General features: G+C 42.7%; 1 protein-coding gene across 1 annotated transcript in view; it reads right to left on the bottom strand.

Annotated features, from left to right (window-relative positions):
• Positions 1-13,276, bottom strand: part of LOC133801077 (wall-associated receptor kinase 2-like) — a 39,118-nt gene extending 25,842 nt beyond the window's left edge. Inside the window, exons 1-2 of the mRNA XM_062239216.1 lie at positions 12,327-13,276; positions 11,350-11,529 (exon numbers count right to left, since the gene is read on the bottom strand). Coding sequence (XP_062095200.1) covers positions 11,350-11,529; positions 12,327-12,930 — 784 coding nt within the window. The 5' untranslated portion in view covers positions 12,931-13,276. The remainder of the gene's footprint in view (positions 1-11,349; positions 11,530-12,326) is intronic.
• Between the last annotated feature and the right edge of the window lie 8,112 nt (positions 13,277-21,388).

Below are 21,388 nucleotides of genomic sequence, written 5' to 3'. Positions count from 1 at the left end.
ATGGTTTACCAAAACCTCAAGTGAAATTCACTCATCTGTTTAAGAGCTATAAGCCTGTGTGATTATAATAATAATCATTTGATTAAGTTTATATGCTATACTGTGTTTTCTTGTTGGGCCTTGGCTCATGGGTGCTATGTGGTGCAGGTAAAGGGAAAAAAAAGCTCACCCAGCCTTGAGTGGAGAGCTTAGGTGGTGATGTGTACATATGCGGCCCCTTGACCACCACGGCCAAGGAGTTCTCAGAGGAACTAGGGGGTTTACCCTATTTTTTCCGCTTAGGTCGGCGGGTTTGTAAATTTGAAATAGTAGTGACCATTTTGAGTTGTAAATAACTTGTAAACGTTTTGATGGGCCCATGAACAGTTTTATGTATTTAATAAAATATATCCTTTCCTTTTTATTGGTTTTTCACCTTAACCTGTTAATAACACTTAGATGCAGGTTTTTAACCAAAGGACTCGGGTAGCGGGTCAAATTTCTGACTCACCGTTCACCGTAACTGTTCTAGGGTAACCAGGGCGTTACACTCAAGGTCAAATTCTTAATTGAGGTAAGAATTCCATGCATTTCAGAGGTTAAGCTTTATGGTTTAAGTTTTATAAAGTTTTAAACCAATTTTTGAATCATGGGTTTCAATGTGTGTCTAGGCTTGTTGTTGATGTTTTAGAGTTGTTAGATGGTCAATATGGGGTTTTGGATTGAATTTGAGACTTAGGTATGCTTTGGTATTGATTTGGGAGTGTTTTGGCTCGGGAAAAATGCTGGGAAAAAACCCAGATTTCTGGGTTCGCGTATGGGCGTCGCGGCCCTGTTCTTCTGTATCGCGGCGCTAGGATGCATCAGGGGAAGGGCACCATTCAGGGCGCCATGGCCCTTATGGGTTAGTGTCGTGGCGCTAGGCCATTTCTGGGCAGGGGAAATTTTCAGTTTTTAGGATTTTGTCCAAGGGGCTCGGGGGACGCTTCTGTTACCTTGTGTGGGGAATCGGGAGGTCCCGAGAGCACGGGATTGGTTCCGGGAGATGGTTATAATTGGTTAGTAATTATTGTGTTATGTATGTGTTGTGGCTAGGTTTTCGGTGAGGCTCGGGTTAGAGGACTGTGCTCGTGATTTCGGTGCTCCAGAAGCTCGGGACACAGGTAAGAAAACCATTGTACCCATAGAGCAGGGTGAGGCCCCATAGTTGTGTTGCAGGGCATGGCCCTATATGATTATGTGTAGGCACAACCCATTGATTATGTTAATGCATGTTTAAGTGTTTGATTAATTATGCTATGTATGCAATTATGTGAATGATGGGCAAGAGCCGGGAACGGTGAAGGCCGAGAACGGCAAGGGCTCAGAACAGCGAAAGCCGAGAGCGGCAAGGAGCCGGGATCAACGTTTAGCACATGGAGTGCGAGTTGCCAGGGTAAGACCCTAAAGGATACCTAGGATATCCTTACAGTGTGGACCGCGAACCCAGGGCCTGGTAAAGCACCTGGGACGGCATGGCCGTATGTGTATAGCCTATTGATGGCCTGTGTATATGTTGAGTGATTTATATGCATATGTTATCTATTTGTATGGGGTTTTCTTGCTGGGATTCGGCTCACGGGTGCTCTGTGGTGCAGGTAGGGCAAGGGGAAAATTGGCCAACCTTGAGTACGAAGAGCGTGAGGCGACGCGTACATGTCTGGTCTGCCTAGCCACCACGGCCAGGGGTATTTTTGGGAGTTGCTTTGTACTAAATCTCATTTCGTCGTTAAGTCGACTTTAAACACATTTTGAGTTGTAAATATTTGTAAACAGTATTTTCTTTTTGGGATCCCTAATGTAAAACACTTATAATTTTCAATGAATGATTACATTTTCAAATTGTGTGATTTTAATACAGTTTAGTTACACTTTTGAGATAAATTCTTGGTTAGCAAGTTGAATGCACATTTTAAACTCACTTAGTAACGGCTCTAAGGTGGTAGGGCGTTACAACTTGGTATCAGAGTGAGCCAAGGTTTATGGTTCCTGGAGATTGACCAAACATGTACGCTCGCTGTTAGTGACAAGCTCGACTCAGGATTGGTTGGTAATAATTGACTTATATGTTTGAGTATATGCTTAAGTGCCCCGTTTGCCTGTTTATTTCATATAGAGCATGATGAATGAGTTGATGTATGCAAGACGTCAGGGCATGGCATGTTGTGTGTGATATGTTATCTACGTGTTATGTGGATTGTTGCTCATGGTTGACTGATGTGATTGGGAGGTGGTTTTGGATGTTGTTGTCATGCCTGATGGGCAACGTCTTTGATTGCAGGCATATTTGTTGAGATGCCTTGTCAATCATCTAGACTTCGCGGCAGTCGGGCCGAGGATGATAACCAGGGTCAGGACCCTCCACCTACCCCACAGAATTGGCAACAGATGTTTGCCGAAATGGAAGCAAGGCTGCAACGAACAGAAGAAGAGCTCTGACAGTTGAGGCAACAAGCCCCTCCACAGATCACTAGGTTTCCAGTTCAGCAAATGGTTGCGCCAGTGCCGGTTCAACCTGTAATGGAGAACAGGTGAGAACCTTTGTATGAAAGGTTCAGGAAGCAGGATCCTTCCACCTTCGAGGGTGGATCAGACCCACTGCGGGCAGAGCAGTGGATGAATATGGTTTCCTCTATCCTGGATTTCATGAGGGTTGAGGGGAACGAGAGAGTTTCCTATGCCAGTTACATGTTTAGAGAGGATGCCCATATCTGGTGGCATGTAGTGGTTCAGAGAAAGAATGTGGCAGTCATGTCCTGGGAAGAATTCAAGAGCATCTTCAACGAGAAATATTACAGTGTAGCAGTCCGAGCTGCAAAGGTTGACGAGTTCATCAACCTGACTCAGAACCGGTTGACCATGACAGAGTATGCTCTGAAATTTGACCGATTGGCAAAGTTTGCGCCAGATTTAGTGCTGACTGACGCGACAAGGAGAGATAGATTTGTACGGGGGTAGAACGTTATGATCACCCGTGATGTAAAGATTACTTTGGATCCAGGGACTACCACCTATGCTCAGGTTGTGGATAAGGCCCTTACAACTGAGGGGGGCGAGGACCAAATTTGGAGAGAGAGCGCTGTTAGGCACAATGCCAGGAGGACGGCGCCTCCTTTTATTGGATCCAGTCGGGGTAATGGACCCAGTGAGCAGAAAAGGAAGGCTCCAGATTCCTTTGTTCCTCTCAGTTCTGATAGGAGGGCACGGGGTGCTTTTAGTGGTCGTCAAGGCGGAAGTGACAACTGGAGGAGCTTTCTAGTGTGTCCTCGGTGCAGACGATGACACCAGGGTGAGTGCAGGATCAGAGCCTGCTTTGTCTGTGGGAGTGCCAATCATTTAAAGAAGGACTGCCCACAAGTCAGGAAGGAGGAGCCGAAGCAGGGTGACAGTCTCGCTCCTGCCAGAGTGTTTACTTTGACTCAGACTGAGGCAGAGGCTAGCCCCTCAGTTGTGAAAGGTCAGATTTCTAGTGCTGGTTCTTTGTATACTGCATGATTTATTCGGGAGCTACCCATTCATTTGTGATGCTAGAGTGATAGATCAACTGTGTAGACCTAGTGCTTTTTATGCTATGGGTTTTCAGACTTTGTTTCCAACTGAGGAACTGGTAGTCTCTAGGAGATGGATTAGAGCTTTACCAGTAGAGGTAGATGGTAGGGAATCGTCTGTTGATCTGATGGAGCTTGCGATGGATGACTTTAATATGATCCTAGGGATGGATTGGTTATCAAAGTATGGGGCGACGATTGACTACAAGCGCAGGATGGTGACTTTTGAACCAGAAGGGGAGCCCTTTATATTTGTGGGAACAGCTAGTGGACCGCGGGTACCTATGATTTCAGCGCTGAAGGCTAGAGACCTGATGCAGGAAGGTTGCATAGGATTCCTAGCAAGTGTTGTGGATACCTCCAAGGTTGTGTCGGTTGGACCGGTAGAGACCATATTGGTATGTGAGTTTCCAGATTTATTCCCAGTAGATCTGCCAGGGTTGCCGCCGCAGCGGGAGGTTGAGTTTGTTATCGAATTGGAACTAGGGGCGGAGCCAGTATCTAGGACACCTTACAGAATGGCTCCGGCAGAGTTGAAAGAGTTGAAGATTCAGTTACAGGAGTTATTGGACTTGGGGTTCATCAGACCGAGTTACTCGCCATGGGGTGCTCCAGTGTTGTTCGTCAAGAAGAAGGATGGATCTCTTAGGATGTGTATTGATTACAGGGAGCTGGACAAGTTAACTATTAAGAACAAGTATCCACTGCCTAGGATCGACAACTTATTTGATCAGCTACAGGGAAGTACGGTGTTTTCCAAGATTAATCTCCAGTCAGGTTAACATCAGTTAAGGATCAAAGAAGTGGACATACCAAAGACTTCTTTCCGCATGAGGTATGGACACTATGAATTCCTGGTTATGTCCTTTGGATTAACCAATGCTCCAGCAACTTTTATGGATATGATGAATAGGGTTTTCAAGGACTATTTGGACAAGTTTGTGATTGTGTTCATCGATGACATTCTGGTGTACTCTCAGTCAAAGGCAGAGCATGAGCAACATCTACGTCTGGTATTGCAGCGGTTAAGGGAGCATAGGTTATATGCTAAGTTCAGCAAGTGCGAGTTCTGGTTACCACAAGTTACGTTTCTGGGCCATATCGTTAGTAAGGAAGGGATTCTAGTTGATCCAAGTAAGATTGAGGTAGTGAGAGATTGGCCTAGACCGAGCAGTGCTCCTAAAGTGAGGAGTTTCCTGGGATTGGCGGGGTATTATCGGCGGTTTGTTGAAGGGTTCTCCAAGATAGGTACGCCATTGACAGAATTGACAAAGAAGAAGAAAAAGTATGTTTGGACAGATAGATGTGAGAACAGTTTTAAAGAGTTGAAGCAACGAATGATCACCACGCCAGTGTTGAGTTTGCCGACAAATAATGAGAAGTTCGTGGTCTATTGTGATGCTTCCAGACAGGGTTTGGGGTGTGTGCTGATGCAAGCTGGTAAGGTGATAGCCTATGCATCGAGACAGTTAAAGGAGTATGAGCAAATATATCCCACACATGATTTGGAGTTGGCAGCGGTGGTATTCGCATTTAATATTTGGAGACGTTATTTATATGGTGAGAAGTGCGAGATATACACCGACCATAAAATTTTGAAGTACTTCTTTACTTGGAAGGATCTGAATATGCGCCAGAGACGGTGGCTGGAGTTGGTTAAGGATTATGACTGTGATATCCTATACCATCCTAGGAAGGCTAATGTAGTTGCTGATGCATTGAGTCAAAAAGACCCAGGATAGTTGTTCAGTTCGAGTCAGATATCTGATAAGTTAGCGGACGAGATGACCCAAGCTGGTATAGAGCTGGTGGTTGGTCGATTAGCCAACATCACTCTTCAGTCTACACTCCTTGAGAGGATCAAGGAGGCACAAGGGAAAGATTCCCAGTTGAGAGGTCACGGAGAGAATGTCTTAGTCGGAGCGGCTAAGAACTTTTCTATCACAGAGATGAGGTTACTGAAGTACAAGGGTCATATTTGTATTCCGATGGATTCTGATATCCAACGGGAAATTTTAGATAAATCGCATACCACCTATTCCATGCATCCGTGTACGATGAAGATGTACCAAGATCTGAGAGCTTTATATTGGTGGTCGGGCATGAAGAGGGATGTGGTGGATTATGTGGCCAAGTGCTTAACGTGTTAGCAGGTCAAGGCTGAACATCAGAGGCCAGCAGGGTTGCTGCAGCCTCTAAGGATTCCACAGTGGAAGTGGGAGGACATTACCATGGACTTCGTGGTTGGTTTGCTGAAGACCGTGGGACAGCATGACACGGTGTGGGTGATTGTGGATAGGTATACCAAGTCCGCCCACTTTCTACCGGTTAGGACGACTTATACTGTGGAGCAGTATGCTGAGTTATATATGAAGGAAATTGTTCGACTTCATGGGGCTCCGAGGTCGATAGTATCCGACAGGGACCCCACCTTCACCTTCAAGTTTTGGGAGAGTCTACAGAAGGCTATGGGCACGCAGTTACGGTTTAGTACCGCTTATCATCCTCAGACAGATGGACAGCCTGAGAGGACGATTCAAATATTGGAGGACATGCTACGAGCCTGTGTACTAGATTTTGGGGGATCTTGGAGTAAGTATCTCCCTTTGATCGAGTTTTCATACAACAACAGTTATCAGGCAACTATCGGAGTGGCTTCGTATGAGATGCTTTATGGAAGGAAGTGCAGGTCACCTATCCATTGGGATGAGACGGGAGAGATGAGTTATTTGGGTCCTGAGATGGTCCAGAGGACCAAGGAGGCGATAGAAAAGATTAGAGCTCAAGTGCTCGCCTCCCAGAGTCGCCAAAAGAGTTACTCAAACCTGAAACGCATGAGCGTGGAATTTCAGGTTGGTTACCATGTGTTTCTTAGGATTTCACCTTTGAGGGGAGTGAGACGGTTTGGTGTTCGGGGCAAGCTGAGCCCTAGGTTTGTTGGGCCCTTCGAGATTCTGGAACGGGTTGGAGAGGTAGCCTACAGATTGGTGATGCCTCCATCCTTATCAAGGGTTCATGATGTCTTTCACGTATCCATGCTTCGGAAGTATGTATCAGATTCGACGCATGTATTGAGTTATGAGAATTTGGAGCTGGACCAAGATTTATCTTATGAGGAGAAGCCGGTTCAGATTCTTGACCGGAAGGATAAAGTTTTGCGGAGCAAGACCATCGCCTTGGTGAAAATGTTGTGGAGGAACAGCAAAGTTGAAGATGCGACATGGGAACTTGAATCAGATATGCGGGAGCAGTATCCCGAGTTGTTCAGGTAATTTCGAGGATGAAATTTCTGTAAGGAGGGGATAGTTGTAGTGACCCAAATTTGCTAATAAGTCTTGAGGCCTTGATTAGCATGCCAGGAGGGCAATAATTGTTATATTGTATTAATATATGTGAATTTAATGAATATGGGATTAGAAGTGCATGTTTAGGCGATTAAATATGCATGTGGGCCCCGTTTGGTTGTTAGGGGTATATTTGTAATTTTAGCCCGTTGAGGGCATAAATGTGATATATGTGATAATTGTGATATAATGGTGATATATTTGTGATGCACGTTCCAAGACGGTCCTAGGGAGTTGTTTAGCTAGGAAGTCACAACGGGGTCAAATACCCGGCTCAGGAGGAGGGTATTTTGGGAATATTATAAAGTGTTTGGGAATTATTGAGTAGCAGTTAGTGATAGTAATAGTTTAGACATGTTGGGATTAAAACGAGGATGTTTAGGCATACTTGAGGATTTAGCGGGATGTGTTAAAAGACTAAATCGCCCTTGGTGGCATATGAGGACTTAGGGTAACTTAAGGGGCGATTGGGTCTTTTTGGCAGCTGGTTATGATGAGATAAGAACTGGGAAATTTTAGAACGTTTTAGAAAGGAAAAGGAAAGAAAAAAGAACAGAACTTCTCAGCTCTCCCTCTCTCCCATGCGGTTTCCTCTTCCCCTCTCCTTGATGATTGAGAGCTTGCTGAGTCTTGAGGATTTTGGACTAGGAAGTTGAAGGATTTTGGCTGCTGTGACTAGGGGAGTTAGCTCAAGGGTGTGTTGAGCTCAGAGGTAAGAAATTCATCTCTGTTTTCTTTAAGTTTCCAAGCTTGACTTTGAGAGTTTGAGAATGGAAGCTGAAAGCTGGATTTGTGGCTGGTTAGTGTGAGAATTCAACTTGGTAATCAAAAGGGGCTTAGCTTGGAGTTGGAATTGGAGGAAGCTCAAGGTCGAATTCTTAATTGAGGTAAGAATTCCATGCATTTATGAGGTTAAGCTCTGTTATGGTTTAAGTTTTATAAAGTTTTAAACCAATTTATGAATCATGGGTTTGAATGTGTGCTAGACTTGTTGTTGATGTTTCTGAGTTGTTAGATTGTCTATATGGGGTTTTGGATTGAATTTGAGACTTAGGTATGCTTTGGTATTGATTTGGGAGTTATTTGGCTCGGGAAAAATGCTGGGAAAAACCCGGATTTCTGGGTTCGCGTATGGGCATCGCGGCCTTGTTCTTCCGTGCCGCGGTGCTAGGATGCATCAGGGGAAGGGCACCATTCAGGGCGTCGTGGCCCTTATGGGTTAGTGTCGCGGCGCTAGGCCATTTCTAGGCAGGGGAAATTTTCAGTTTTTAGGCTTTTGCCCAGGGGGCTCGGGGGACGCTTCTGTTACCTTGTGTGGGGAACCGGGAGGTCCTGAGAGCACGGGATTGGTTCCGGGAGATGGTTATAATTGGTCAGTAATTATTGTGTTATGTATGTGTTGTGACTAGGTTTTCGGCGAGGCTCGGGTTAGAGGACCGTGTTCGTGATTTCGGTGCTCCAGAAGCTCGGGACACAGGTAAGAAAACCGTTGTACCCATAGAGCAGGGCGAGGCCCCATAGTTGTGTTGCAGGGCATGGCCCTATATGATTATGTGCAGGCACATCCCATTGATTATGTTAATGCATGTTTAAGTGTTTGATCAATTATGCTATGTATGCAAATATGTGAATGATCGGCAAGAGCCGAGAATGGTAAAGGCCGAGAACGGCAAGGGCGAGAACGGCAAAGGCCGAGAGTAGCAATGGGCCGGGAGCAGCGTTTAGCACACGGAGTGCGAGTTGCCAGGGTAAGACCCTAAAGGATACCTAGGATATCCTTACGGTGTGGACCGCGAACCCAGGGCCTGGTGAAACACCTAGGACGGCTTGGCCATATGTTTATAGCCTATTGATGGCATGTGTATATGCTGAGTGATTTATATGCATATGTTATCTATTTGTATGGGGTTTTCTTGCTGGGCTTCGGCTCATGGGTGCTCTGTGGTGCAGGTAGGGGCAAGGGGAAAATTGGCCAACCTTGAGTACGGAGAGCGTGAGGCGACGCGTACATGTCTGGTCTGCCTGGCTGCCACGGCCAGGGGTATTTTGGGGAGTGGCTTTGTACTAAATCTCATTTTTGTCGTTTAGTCGACTTTAAACACACTTTTAGTTGTAAATATTTGTAAATAGTATTTTCTTTTTGGGATCCCTAATGTAAAACACTTATAATTTTCAATGAATGATTACATTTTCAAATTGTGTGATTTTAATACAGTTTAGTTACACTTTTGAGCTAAATTCTTGGTTAGCAAGTTGAATGCGCATTTTAAACTCACTTAGTAACGGCTCTAAGGTGGTAGGGCATTACAGATAGGACGGCTAGGGATTGCTTTTATTTAATAATTACTATATTAATTTAACTGTGGATAAGTGATTCAGTTAGTTCCCTAGGGTTTGCCTATACATAGAGTGTGATGGCAAGGGTTAAGCAATTGAAGCAGTTAATTGCTTTATTTTGGTAAGTGAATCAAAAGGAAACCCTAGACGCTCTATCCTATTCTTGCTCGCCCAACAATCTCTCTCTCTCTTCCCCTTGTATTATATCTCATGAGTTGAGAGTCATCCCATAATAGTTTAGGCTTGATCAAAGATAGACAAGAAAGACTGTGAAGGCAATGGTTTCTCTTCTTCACAATACCTGGCAATTTATTGGACAAAAGGTTAGAGAATAGAAATGGGGGAGTTCATTGTTCTGCTGCAGATCTCGTAAGTAATCTATTCATAATTTTCATATTCATAGTTTTCCTGTAAAGAGTTTTGTTTACTATTATAGGAAGCATGCATCTAGATTATGAAATTGCAGATCCTACCGTGACTAGTAGAGTCGGTAACTTTCTCGTTTGGCGAGTGAAGCAAAGGAGTTCGCAAACTCCAGGCTTTGCTAGCCATGGAGTTCGCAATTTCTAAGGTTAGGGTGTTTTGAAATTAGATTTGGGATGACGGTGGAGAGGTCGACAGTTGTGAGGGATTGCTTTTGACTTTGGAATCTTTTTGTTAAAAATGGGGAGGTCTTTGGATGAACTACAATGACAAATGAGTAATAATATGTGCACATCTTAAATAAATAGGATTGGTAATAAATAATATGTCTCATTTTAAATAAATATATTTGGTTGAAAAAACAATCACGTCACCATATGTAATGCTTGGTGTGCACATATCATTACTCATGAAGAATTATTTGTTTGAAAGATACCTAAATTGATCATCTATATAAACATATTAATATTTTATAAAATTTCATTTTTTTTTATATGAGCTAGCCCCAAAGTTGCATAAAATTCCATATTAAATTGTAAAATTGTCTCATATTTTTAAAGTATGTTTATTTTATTTTTCCATACGTTAAGCAAAAAATTGTTATATTTTAACTAAATGAAATATTTTCCCATTGCTCATGTAAAAATCTATTTGGAAAACATCAGCCTAGAGTGCATAAGGCCCAGTTGGGCCATGGGCGAGTGCATCATAAGACCCATGTCCTATGTGACCTCTCCAGAAATCCATGTGGGTGTGGCTAGAGCTGTAAATACGGGCCGGGCTTTTGAGCACGGCACGAAACCGGCACGAGCCCGAGAGGCACGAGCACGACACGGCACGAAAAAATATGGGCTTGGGCCAGGTACAGCACGAAAAAATATGGGCTTGGGCCAGGCACGGCACGACAAGCCCAAAGGCACGACACGAAAGCACGAACAAACTAGCCCGAAAGCACGACACGATAAAAAACCCGATATTTTGACATTAATAATCATAATAAATTTTTATTTGTCAATAATTAATAAATTAAAATGATAATATGTCTTATTTTTCTCAATTTTATATTTTTATAATTATATTAATTTATTTTAAGATTTCTTAGTTAAATTTTTAGCATTTATTAGTAGGTATTAAAATTCTAATAATTATCTTTGATATAATTTTGTGTAAAATATTGTTAAAAAGTATATAAAAATATCTAAAATTATAATTTAAACAAAGAAATGTATTTGGTTTGGTGGTAAGTCTATTGATGGTTAAAGAGGAGGTGAAGGGTTCAATTCTCCATCCTCACATTTTTTAGCAAAAAAAAGTGGGCCCAAATTTGGGCCCGAATATAGAAAGTGGGCCGGCCCGACACGGCACGAGCACGGCACGACACGAAATAGGCCGTGCTGGGCCTACTCTTTCAAAAATGGGTCAGCCCCGGCCTGGCACGAATTTATCGGAGGCACGAAAATGTGGGCCGGCCCACATTTACAGTTCTAGGTGTGGCTGATAGGGAAATGGGCTAATGTCGCTTTTTAAGTTGGAGGGGGTGGGTGGCATAATTGAGGCCTCGTGGGCTCCAAGTAACCCAAAAAAATAATTGACCCCTTATTTCAATTCCCAAAACAAGGCCTTGTGATGATTGAAAGTAAAATCGAGTAATGAAAATGAATGATAATATTTATACATACCAAGTGCAGCATATAGAATTAGAGTCCTCTTGTTGTGAGATTGTTCGAAGTCTTCGTCGCAACCCGTCCTAGTAGCATTAAGCAAAAACCCTTTCGGACATTCGCATATCCAACTTCCACGTACATTTCGACATTCTCCATTGTTACAGGGATTTATCATACTCTTGCATTCGTCAATATCTGAATATATAGTTTTGATAAAAAAAATGATCGAAACAATTTTTTCTTCAATTAACGTCATTATATATTTTTTTTTATATTTATATAAGATAAGAAAGCAAACAGATTTATTTCGGAGCTAAATAGATCATTTTGGTAGTTTTAAGAAATTAACTCAAATTTCAATAAAAAAAACTAACTTAAATGGGAAGAGGAGGGAGTTTTATTATTTTTTAAATTAATATAAGTTAATAAGCTTAATTCATTTTTCTCATAATATATCTGATAAAAAAATTCTCAAAATAAAATAACTTTCTTTTATATTTTATTTAAATCCAACCATCCATCTTAAATTTTTTACAAAACTACTTATATATCTAAATTTAATCAAACGAGAAAACGACAAAAATAATCCAAAATGTTAAATGTAATATTTAAGATCTCTTTTATAAAGAAATCCTGGCAATTATATCTTATCTTTTAATAAATACAGCCAAATCCTAATATGATATAAAATTTTAAATAAGCACGCTCTACTCATCTTGAAATAATTACTTTACTAAGACACTATAGTAAACCTTAAATTCTAATCAAACTTTAAATCGAAGTCCTAAGTTTCTTAAGTTTTTCTTTTATGCAATTTTAGATCCTTACATATGTTGATTAAGGTATTTTTTGAAAGTCTATTTTTATTTTTTATCATTTTTTTGAACATAGAAGAAGATTTTTCTATAAATATAAAGAGATAGGGGAAAGAGAAAGAATGTATGCGTGCGTGCGTGTGTGAACAGTAAGTAGCTTTGAATTGTGATTTATACCTTGGCAACCATCTGGGAGGTAAGGATTTCCATGGTAACCTTCCAAGCACTGGCAAAGATAGCCAATCCCATTATTTGAGTTGACACACTTGCTATTCCCTTTGCAAGTGTAATTCTCTAGCTTCTCAGCTTCACGGCAAGGAGCAACGCCAATGGACCAATCAAGAACCAAAGGAAGCCGTTCAGTAGTCCTCAATTCTTGGAAACTTGAAAAATTGAACTTGGATTCATCCACCACAAAGGCGTAGCTACATGGATTGAAATCCCAAACATAAGAATGATTGTAGAAACTAGACAACCAAACAGTGAAGTTTTTTAGTCCACTTGTTATGGGGGTTTCACAACACCCGACCACGCCCGTGCAAGACTTGCGCAACTGGTTCTCGTCGATTTGGTCACACGACGATATGCAGCCAGTTGTGTACTTTCTGTTGCCGCGGTAGGCGACGATGGTGGCGTAAGTGTCGCAACCTAATGCGATGAACTTGTTTTTGGTGGCAGAGATAGTGAAATCGGACAACCAGAGGGAGTTAGAAGGGTTGATGAGCTCTGGCACCCCTTTCTCACTGTAACAATCTCTGGCCACGAACTGCATAATACCCATCTCACCATCTCAAAGGGATATGTTTTTGACGATGATAGAGGAGCCAGTGAGGTGTGCTGTGGAACCGTTGCATGTGATCAAATACTTGGGTTCCAAGTAACAATTTTCGCCACTGCCGAACGGGAACGGTATTTCAACATCACCACACCGGTCAAGGCAGCTGCTAGGAGTTTGGCTATTGCTGCAAAACGCTATGATGATGATGGCAATAGCTATCTTCATTGCGAATTGGGTTAACATCTTTCTTAACCCCATAAATTATCTCAAAACAAAAGACTGAATGAAAATAAATGTTAATAGAATTGTCTCTACTCCGCTTTGGGCTAGGTGAGAACAAGAAAAGGTATATAGCATGATAAATTTTTGGAATAGAGGGGAACGAAAAGTCGAAGTCAATTTTTATTATTCTAATTCACCTGGTCTATTCTAGTTCGCTAATCAGTCTTTATCATTGACTATTATTCTACTTCAAATATATAACCTAAGCCATTCTACTCCACGTATATAATTTAAGCCTTTTCTTTAGGTTAGAGGTAATAAAAAATGAAAACGAAAGAAATGAGACTAGGACTATGTTTCGCTCCATACCTAGAAAATTAACATTGTTTTCCAAAAATAATTTTTAAAAACAAAATTACAAAAATCAAAAAAATTTGACAACAACCTAAAATTGATTTTAGTTATTTTCAAATTTTTTTGTTAATATTTTTGTAACGTAACTTTTTTAATTATTATTATCTCATATTACTTTTTCTCTCATTAATTTATCTCTACTCATTTTTTATCTCATTACTTTCTCTAACATTATCTTCTCTCTCATCACTTTTGATCTCTTTATTTTCTCTCTCATCTTTTATTATCTCAAAAAAATTTCTCTCATCTCTTGTTATCTTATTATTTTCTCTCTCATCACTTCCTATATGCTCATTTACACTCGTCTTATTTTTTTTATCTCACCATTTTCTCTCTCATTTTTTTTTGCATCAATTTCTCTCTTCTCAATTTTTCTTCCACAAAATTTCTCTTCTTATTTTCTCTCTCCTTATTTTTCATTATTTTTTCTCACATTACTTTATCTCATTATTTATGACAAACTTTTAAAAGATTTTTCTCTTTGTAAATATATTTATTAATTTTTTATTTAATATTTTTTATAAATAAAACTTAAAACTTATTTTTAGAAAACATTAACCAAACACCTGTTGTTTTTTGAAAACTACAAAAAAAAAAAAATTATCTTCTCATTTCTAAAAACAGAAAACAATGTCAAACAAGTCTTGTTTTGCAAACGCCCATTTAAGAAAGGCATTCTAAGAAAGAATATTTAGTATTAGAAGTTGTTACACGTTTTTTGAATACTCTAGAATATGCTACACATTTTTAGAATATTTTACTCTAGAACTTTCTAAATATTTGTAGAATAAGCTTACTCTAGAATTTTCTATAAGCATTTCTAGAAAACTTAAGTCTAGAATTTTCTATTTATGCTTGATAAACAAGTAAATTTGTGTGGTTAATATTCCTTCTAGTAAAAGAATGATCTAGATCAAGTAATTCTAGCCACAAATTTAAAGTGAGCTAGCCACTATAAGTACCCCTTCATGGGTAGCAAAATGATCTAACTACAAACAGCCGAACATCAATAAAGCTTTATTATTTTCTACTATACTCTACTCTCTAAAACACAAACTCAAATTTCTTCACTTGTTCATTCAACAACTTTAACTACAATATTCTAACTCATCATACTTACTCTAGCCACTACTACTTTTCATCAAATATTCTAAACTACAACAAATTATCACCATTTTCTTTATCCAAATTCATAAACCATCATTTAGCATAAACAGAGGAATACAAAATAAACTTGCTCTAACTGTCTATCTCTGTCACGACCCGAGCCCTAGGCTGTGGCAGATTTGTAATATCCATAACTTGGGTGGTTAAAGGTCAAACTTTGACCCTCGGTGGAAAGTTGTCTTTATAAATGATCATTTAGTTTATACTAGATAGTACTATAATTATAAGTCAAAACAGTGGAATAACTCTTATAATTATATATAAAAACATTAGTGATAAAAGTATGATCATTTATCATTATACATAGAACAATAATATCCCCACAGTTATGTAGTCACCAAATTGTTAAATTTAATAAGGCATAAAACACCCCCAAAATAATACTTAGCATCCACCATTACTCATTCCTAACTATTACATAGCTAATTTAGATATACAGACCATTAGGTTCCAAATTAAATACATACATAATGTTTAAAAGATAGGACTATGGCACCAAACACATTGGGTTCACCAATAATTCACCTTATCCACATTCGCGTCACTAGGCTCCTGGAATGGGAGAGATTTAGGGGGTGAGCTTAGAAAGCCAGTAGGAAAATGACTAATAACATATGTTATCCAAAAAACAAGCATGGATGACATGGCAAACATTTAGTACACGTGGCTAACATTTGGCATAATTCGTGCTCGACTATCGACCAGAAAGACATCTAGTATCACGACGTTCGATCTCTTCATACGACCATCCTGGTCGTACGAATGATATACGCGGAAAAGATCTTAAGCAGTTATGATAGTATCCGAGATTATCTCCCATGATTTCCTGAGTATCCGATTATTTAGGAAATAATATATGTAACAAATTAATGCAAATCCTCCTTGAGCCTATAAATAGAGAATGAGGGCTCAAGGGAAAGGGATCTTCTTCTTCTTTCTTGCTTTCAGATCACTAGAGATTAGAGTTATCCTATTAGATACATTGTATCATTCCTCAGAGGTTGTTGAAACTCATTGAAACCTAGTTCTTTGATCACTCCTTTGAGTCCTATATCAATAACAATTCAAGTGGACGTAGGTTATTACCAGATTCTGGGGCCGAACCACTATAAACCCTTGTGTTCTTTATCATTTCGTCATCACATTCTTTCCAACGTGTTTTTCCACATCAAGCAAATTTGACTCCGTGTCAGTTGGCCAAAATCAGGGTCAACATTCTGGTGCTTTCATTGAGAGCTTGATACAGCATCGTTGAGAAGACCAATGGCAAAAACTACCAGGAAAACTGGACAGGCGGCCGGCGCTGCACCATCTAACCCGCCTCCTCCTCCTCCCAACGTGGCTGAGGATGAGCCACATTTGGAATTTGATGAGGAAGAAATGGATGACGCGACACTGAAAAGTACCCTAGGGTATTGCAGGGGGAGCTGGCCAATCTGAGGGCCGGCCAAGAAAGTGCTGCTGAAATCATGGCACGGCAGCAACAAGAAAATTGAGCGGCAGCGCCTGGAGCTGAGTGAAAGGCAGGCGGAGATGGACCGTCGCTAGAGGGAGGCCATGGCAGCCCTCGAGGAAGCCTTACAATTGGCTAGGAATCAGGCTGCACCTGCCTCGCAGCCTGATCAACCCACGGATGGGTCACCCCAGAGGGGTCCCAATCCTAGCCCGCCTATCCAACCCTCGAGCCCACAAAGGCCCGAGCAGCCACCGGCACCTCAAGATGATGTCCCGCTAAGGGACCCTGAAGCACAGCCTCCATCCCAAACTGGTCGCGGCAATCCCCCGCAGCAGAGGCAGAATAGGACCGGGCAGCAGCCTCGCAGTCCTAGACGCCATAGGGGAGACGAGCCTAATCTTCCGAGCAGAGGACAGCATCCTCCTGGTAACAGGAGGAACTCAGAGTTAGGCTCTGTGGTCCGAGGCCCCCCACAACATGATAATGCATGGGGACCTAATGACCAACGCAGACCACCCTCTAATGCTCGGGAGGTTCCAGCCCAGGAAGGCAATCGAGGGAACAGTCGATCCCACCATAGCCAATCAAGATTCAGAGATGGCCATGGTTATAATGAGGCCGACTCAGGCAGAGGGAATGCCGGTCAGAGGAATGAAGAAAGAGGTGGAGGCAGGAGCCAGCCACCTCAGGATGACCAACCTGACAGACGGGACGCTGGGGGGCAGCCCAGACAGAATAGTGTCTTCAACCGGCTCGGAGCTAGCGAGCAGCGGAGGAGAGATGAGGACTTAAGAGATGTACTCAACGATCGCCGCAAGCGGCACGGCGAGTACGTCCCCTCAGCACCAGAGGCCACGGCGATCCCTGGCGCTGTGCAGGCCCAGATAGATGCCCCCAACCAGGCAGTACAGTAGCTGGTCGAGGGAAGAACGTCTTACATTGACCACGATAGGAGGAAAGGCACTCCTTTCATCCAGAGGATAGCTATGGCAGAAACTCCTAGCAAGTTTAAAATGCCTACGCTTCCAAACATTGATGGGTATGGTGACCCGGTATCTCACGCCAACAAGTTTGAGATACAAATGGACATTCAAAAAGTGTTCGAAGACGCTCGGTGCAGGATCTTCCCTGCAACACTTTCTGATGCCGCACAGGAGTGGTTTTTTAAATTCCCTCGTGCAAGTATAGTTTCCTGGGAAATGTTCATAAAGGAGTTTTACGGACAGTTCTACGCGGGTCGTGTGCACCCGACTGAGGAAAACCAGCTGGTTGAGATACGCCAGCAAGATGGAGAACCACTGAAGGACTACGTCCAGCGCTTTATGCGAGCAGTTGCTGGAGTAAAAATAGTGGGAGACGAAGGCAAAATGATGGCCATAACTGCAGGGGTTAAACGCCGCACGCCTCTCTGGGAAAGCCTCCGAAAATATGGGGTTACAACTACCCAGGAATTCTTAGATCGGGCTGATCGCTACATTAAGCTCGAAGACGCCATCGCCAACGAAGGAAAGCCCCCAGGCAAGGACAAGGGGACTGCTGAGCCCGCCAAAGCCGCCAATGGGTCCAAGCCCAATGGCAACGAGAACGGCAATGGCAATGGCAAGAATGGGGGGAAACGGCCACACAATGAGCCTTCCACCTCTGACAATAAACGATCCAAGGGTAACTATTATGAACCTCGGTTCACTAACTATACTTCCCTAGTTGAGTCTCGAGGAGAGGTTTCTCAGGCCACGAGTTCCAGTGTGCCTTACAAAAAACCCGCTCCCATTCGAAAAGATATTTCGAGAAGAGACACTACCAAGTTCTGTCGTTATCATAACGGCTATGAACATGATACCAACGAATGCAACTAGCTGAAGGATGAGATCGAGTTCCTTATTATACAAGGACACTTAAGAAGATATATATGGGCCTCGGGAAATTCCCAACGAGAAGCTCCAGGTGGCAACGAGCAAGCGCCCACACGCCAACGCTCGCCACCTTTGCAGCCTAACCCCGTGACTGGCACATTGTTAACCATCTGTGGAGGCCCGCACCTCGCGGGAAATAGCGGAAAGGCCAGAGAACGATATGCTCAGACTCTGCGCCACGACCAGGACATCGAGATGATGACTGTGGATGACCGCGTGCCAAAAAAGGCTCGGTCAGAAGAGGGCGAAATAACCTTCTCTGATAACGATGCCCAACATGTCCGGTTCCCACATTCCAATCCGCTGGTCGTGGATATTCAGATGGCCAACATGATGGTGAAGAGAGTGCTAGTTGATACAGGAAGTTCGGTGAACATCTTGTATAAGTCTTCGCTGGAACGCATGAAGTTGTCCGTTAAGGACCTGGAGCCCTGCAACCAAACAATATACGGCTTCTCTGGTGAGGGACTCGCCCCCGCAGGGTCAATCAGACTACCAGTGACAGCAAGTACAGCGCCTGCTACCAGGACATTACTCCCTACTTTCATAGTAGTCGATTGTCCTTCGGCGTACAATGCCATCATTGGGAGACTTATACTGGTTGATCTACGGGTCGTCACCTCTATGTGGCACTTATCCATGAAATTCTCGACAGACGCAGGGGTAGGATGCGTGTTGGGAAACCAGTGAGAAGCTAGGGAGTGCTACAACGCCTCAGTCACGAAGGCGAGGAAGGGAACGTCAAAGAGCACTCCCCCAGATAGGTTATAGATAGTAATTGATACACAAGCCCAATCCGGTGATGAAGTCACCAAATAGGGTGTTGCCCAAAGTGAGGATAGAGATTTAGATCCTCGCTTTGGGGATTTTGAAGAAAACGTTGGACCCGTCGAGGACCTGGAAGAGGTCCAACTTGACGAGAAAGATCTGACCAGAGTCGTGAAGGTCGGAAAAAACTTAGAACCAACTATGAAGCATGCACTGATGGAGTTTTTGCTGAAAAACCAGGAAGTCTTTGCCTGGTCACACAAAGACATGGCTGGGAAAGATCCTACAGTTATCAGCCATGTCCTGGACATAGACAAGAGTTTTCCACCCGTGCAACAGAAAAGAAGGCTGCTCGATAAGGATCGGCCGAGAGCCTTAAAAGAAGAAGTTGAGAGATTAAAGGAGAATGGGTTCATCAGGGTGGTGTTTTATCCATCGTGGGTCTCTAATCTAGTACTGGTTCCCAAGCCTAACGGAAAATGGCGAACCTGTGTGGATTTTACAGATCTCAATAAAGCCTGCCTGAAGGATTGCTTCTTGCTCCCAAGGATCGACCAGTTGGTCGATGCTACTGCAGGACACGAGATCCTCTCTTTCATGGATGCATACTCTGGCTACAATCAGATCAGCATGCATCCCCCTGACGAGGATCACACCAGCTTTCGGACTGATATGGGATTATACTGTTATAAAGTAATGCCCTTCGGACTGAAAAACGCAGGTGCGACTTACCAGCGGTTAGTTAACCATATGTTTAAATAATTGATCGGAGTACACATGGAGGTATACATGGACGACATGCTGGTAAAGTCGAAAAAGGCAGAAGGACATGTGAAGGATTTGCAAGAGTGTTTCAATGTATTGAACAAGTACCAGATGAAACTAAATCCTCTCAAATGTTCCTTCGGAGTTGGATCAGGCAAGTTTTTGGGGTTCATTGTTGATTCAAGAGGAATCGAGGCCAACCCCGACAAGATAAAAGCCCTGATCGACATGAAATTTCCAGAGAAGTTCAAAGATGTACAAATTTTAACTGGGAGGATTACAGCCCTGAGTAGAATTATTTCAAAGTCAACGGATAAGTGCGTCCCTTTCTTCAATCTACGTAGGGGCAACAAGAAATTTAAATGGACAGGAGACTGCGAGTAAGCTTTTCAGGCCTTGAAAGCCCATATGGCACAGCCTCCTATTTTATCAAAACCTATCGAAGGAGAAACTTTGTTCTTTTACCTGGCGATCACTGAAGTTACTGCTAGTGCGGTACTAGTACGAGAGGAAGAAGGCGTACAAAAAGCGATTTACTATGTAAGCAAGAGGCTAATCGGAGCAGAACTGAGGTATCCTCCCATCGAGAGGTCAGCATACTGTTTAATCTTGGCCTTAAGAAGGCTACGTCCTTACTTCCAAGCCCATCCCATTACAGTCTTAACTGACCAGTCCCTTCGGCAAGTCCTCCAAAAACCAGAGGCGGCTGGGCGTTTATTAAAATGGGCAGTCGAACTGGGGCAGTTCGATATCACATATTCACCGTGAGCAGCAGTAAAGGGACAAGTCTTGGCTGATCTTATTGCAGAATTCACCGAACTCCCAGACAGCGAGCATTGCGAAAAGCCTAGTGTGCCTGAGCCCCAAGATGAAGCTCCTTCGTGGAAGTTACTCACAGATGAGTCATCAAACGAATCTCATGCGGGAGCCGGAGTGATCTTGATAACGCCAGAAGGGCATCGATTTCACTGCGCCATTAGGTTCGACTTCACCACATCAAATAATGAAGTTGAATACGAAGCAGTCCTCGCTGGATTAAGAATGGCAAAAGACATGAGTATAAAGGTGCTGGATATTTACAGTGATTCACAGCTGGTAGTGAATCAAGTTTTAGGGGAATATCAAGCACAAGGCCTAAAGATGGTGGCCTACTTGAACAAAACTAAAGACTTGTTGGCCCAATTTCAGAAGTTTACCCTCCAGCAAATACCGCGGGATCAGAATTCGAACGCGGATGCCTTAGCCGAACTCGCGAGCTTGAAAGATGCTGACACTTTGAATATTGTGCCAGTAGAAAGATTGAGCAAGCCAAGCATACGAGCAAATGAAACCAGTATGGAAATCCGAATGGAAGATACATGGATGGCGCCTTACTTGGAGTATCTGACAAATGGTGTACTACCAGCAGATAGAAACAAGGCCAGAACTCTTCAAAGGCAAGCTACTAGGTATATACTGGTCGATGGTGTTCTATACCGAAGGGGATATTCCATGCCACTGCTCAGATGCATTACACCAGAGAAAGCTAAGGAGCTAATGAGAGAAGTACATGAAGGCTTCTGCGGGGATCACGCTGGGGGGCAAAGTCTGGCAAAAAAGATCCTAAGGCAGGGCTATTTCTGGCAAACTATGAACGAAGATTCAATGGAGTTTGTGCGAAAGTGCGATAAGTGTCAGAGATTTTCAAAAATCCCACACGCAGCTCCAAACGAATTAAAACAGTTGCAGAGTCCTTGGCCTTTTCCAGTATGGGGAA

Source organism: Humulus lupulus, chromosome 9 (genome assembly GCF_963169125.1).
Source record: "Humulus lupulus chromosome 9, drHumLupu1.1, whole genome shotgun sequence".
In the NCBI taxonomy this organism is placed as follows: domain Eukaryota; kingdom Viridiplantae; phylum Streptophyta; class Magnoliopsida; order Rosales; family Cannabaceae; genus Humulus; species Humulus lupulus.
The sequence above is the reverse complement of the archived record's forward strand: the minus strand, read 5'-3'. Positions and strand labels throughout refer to the sequence as shown.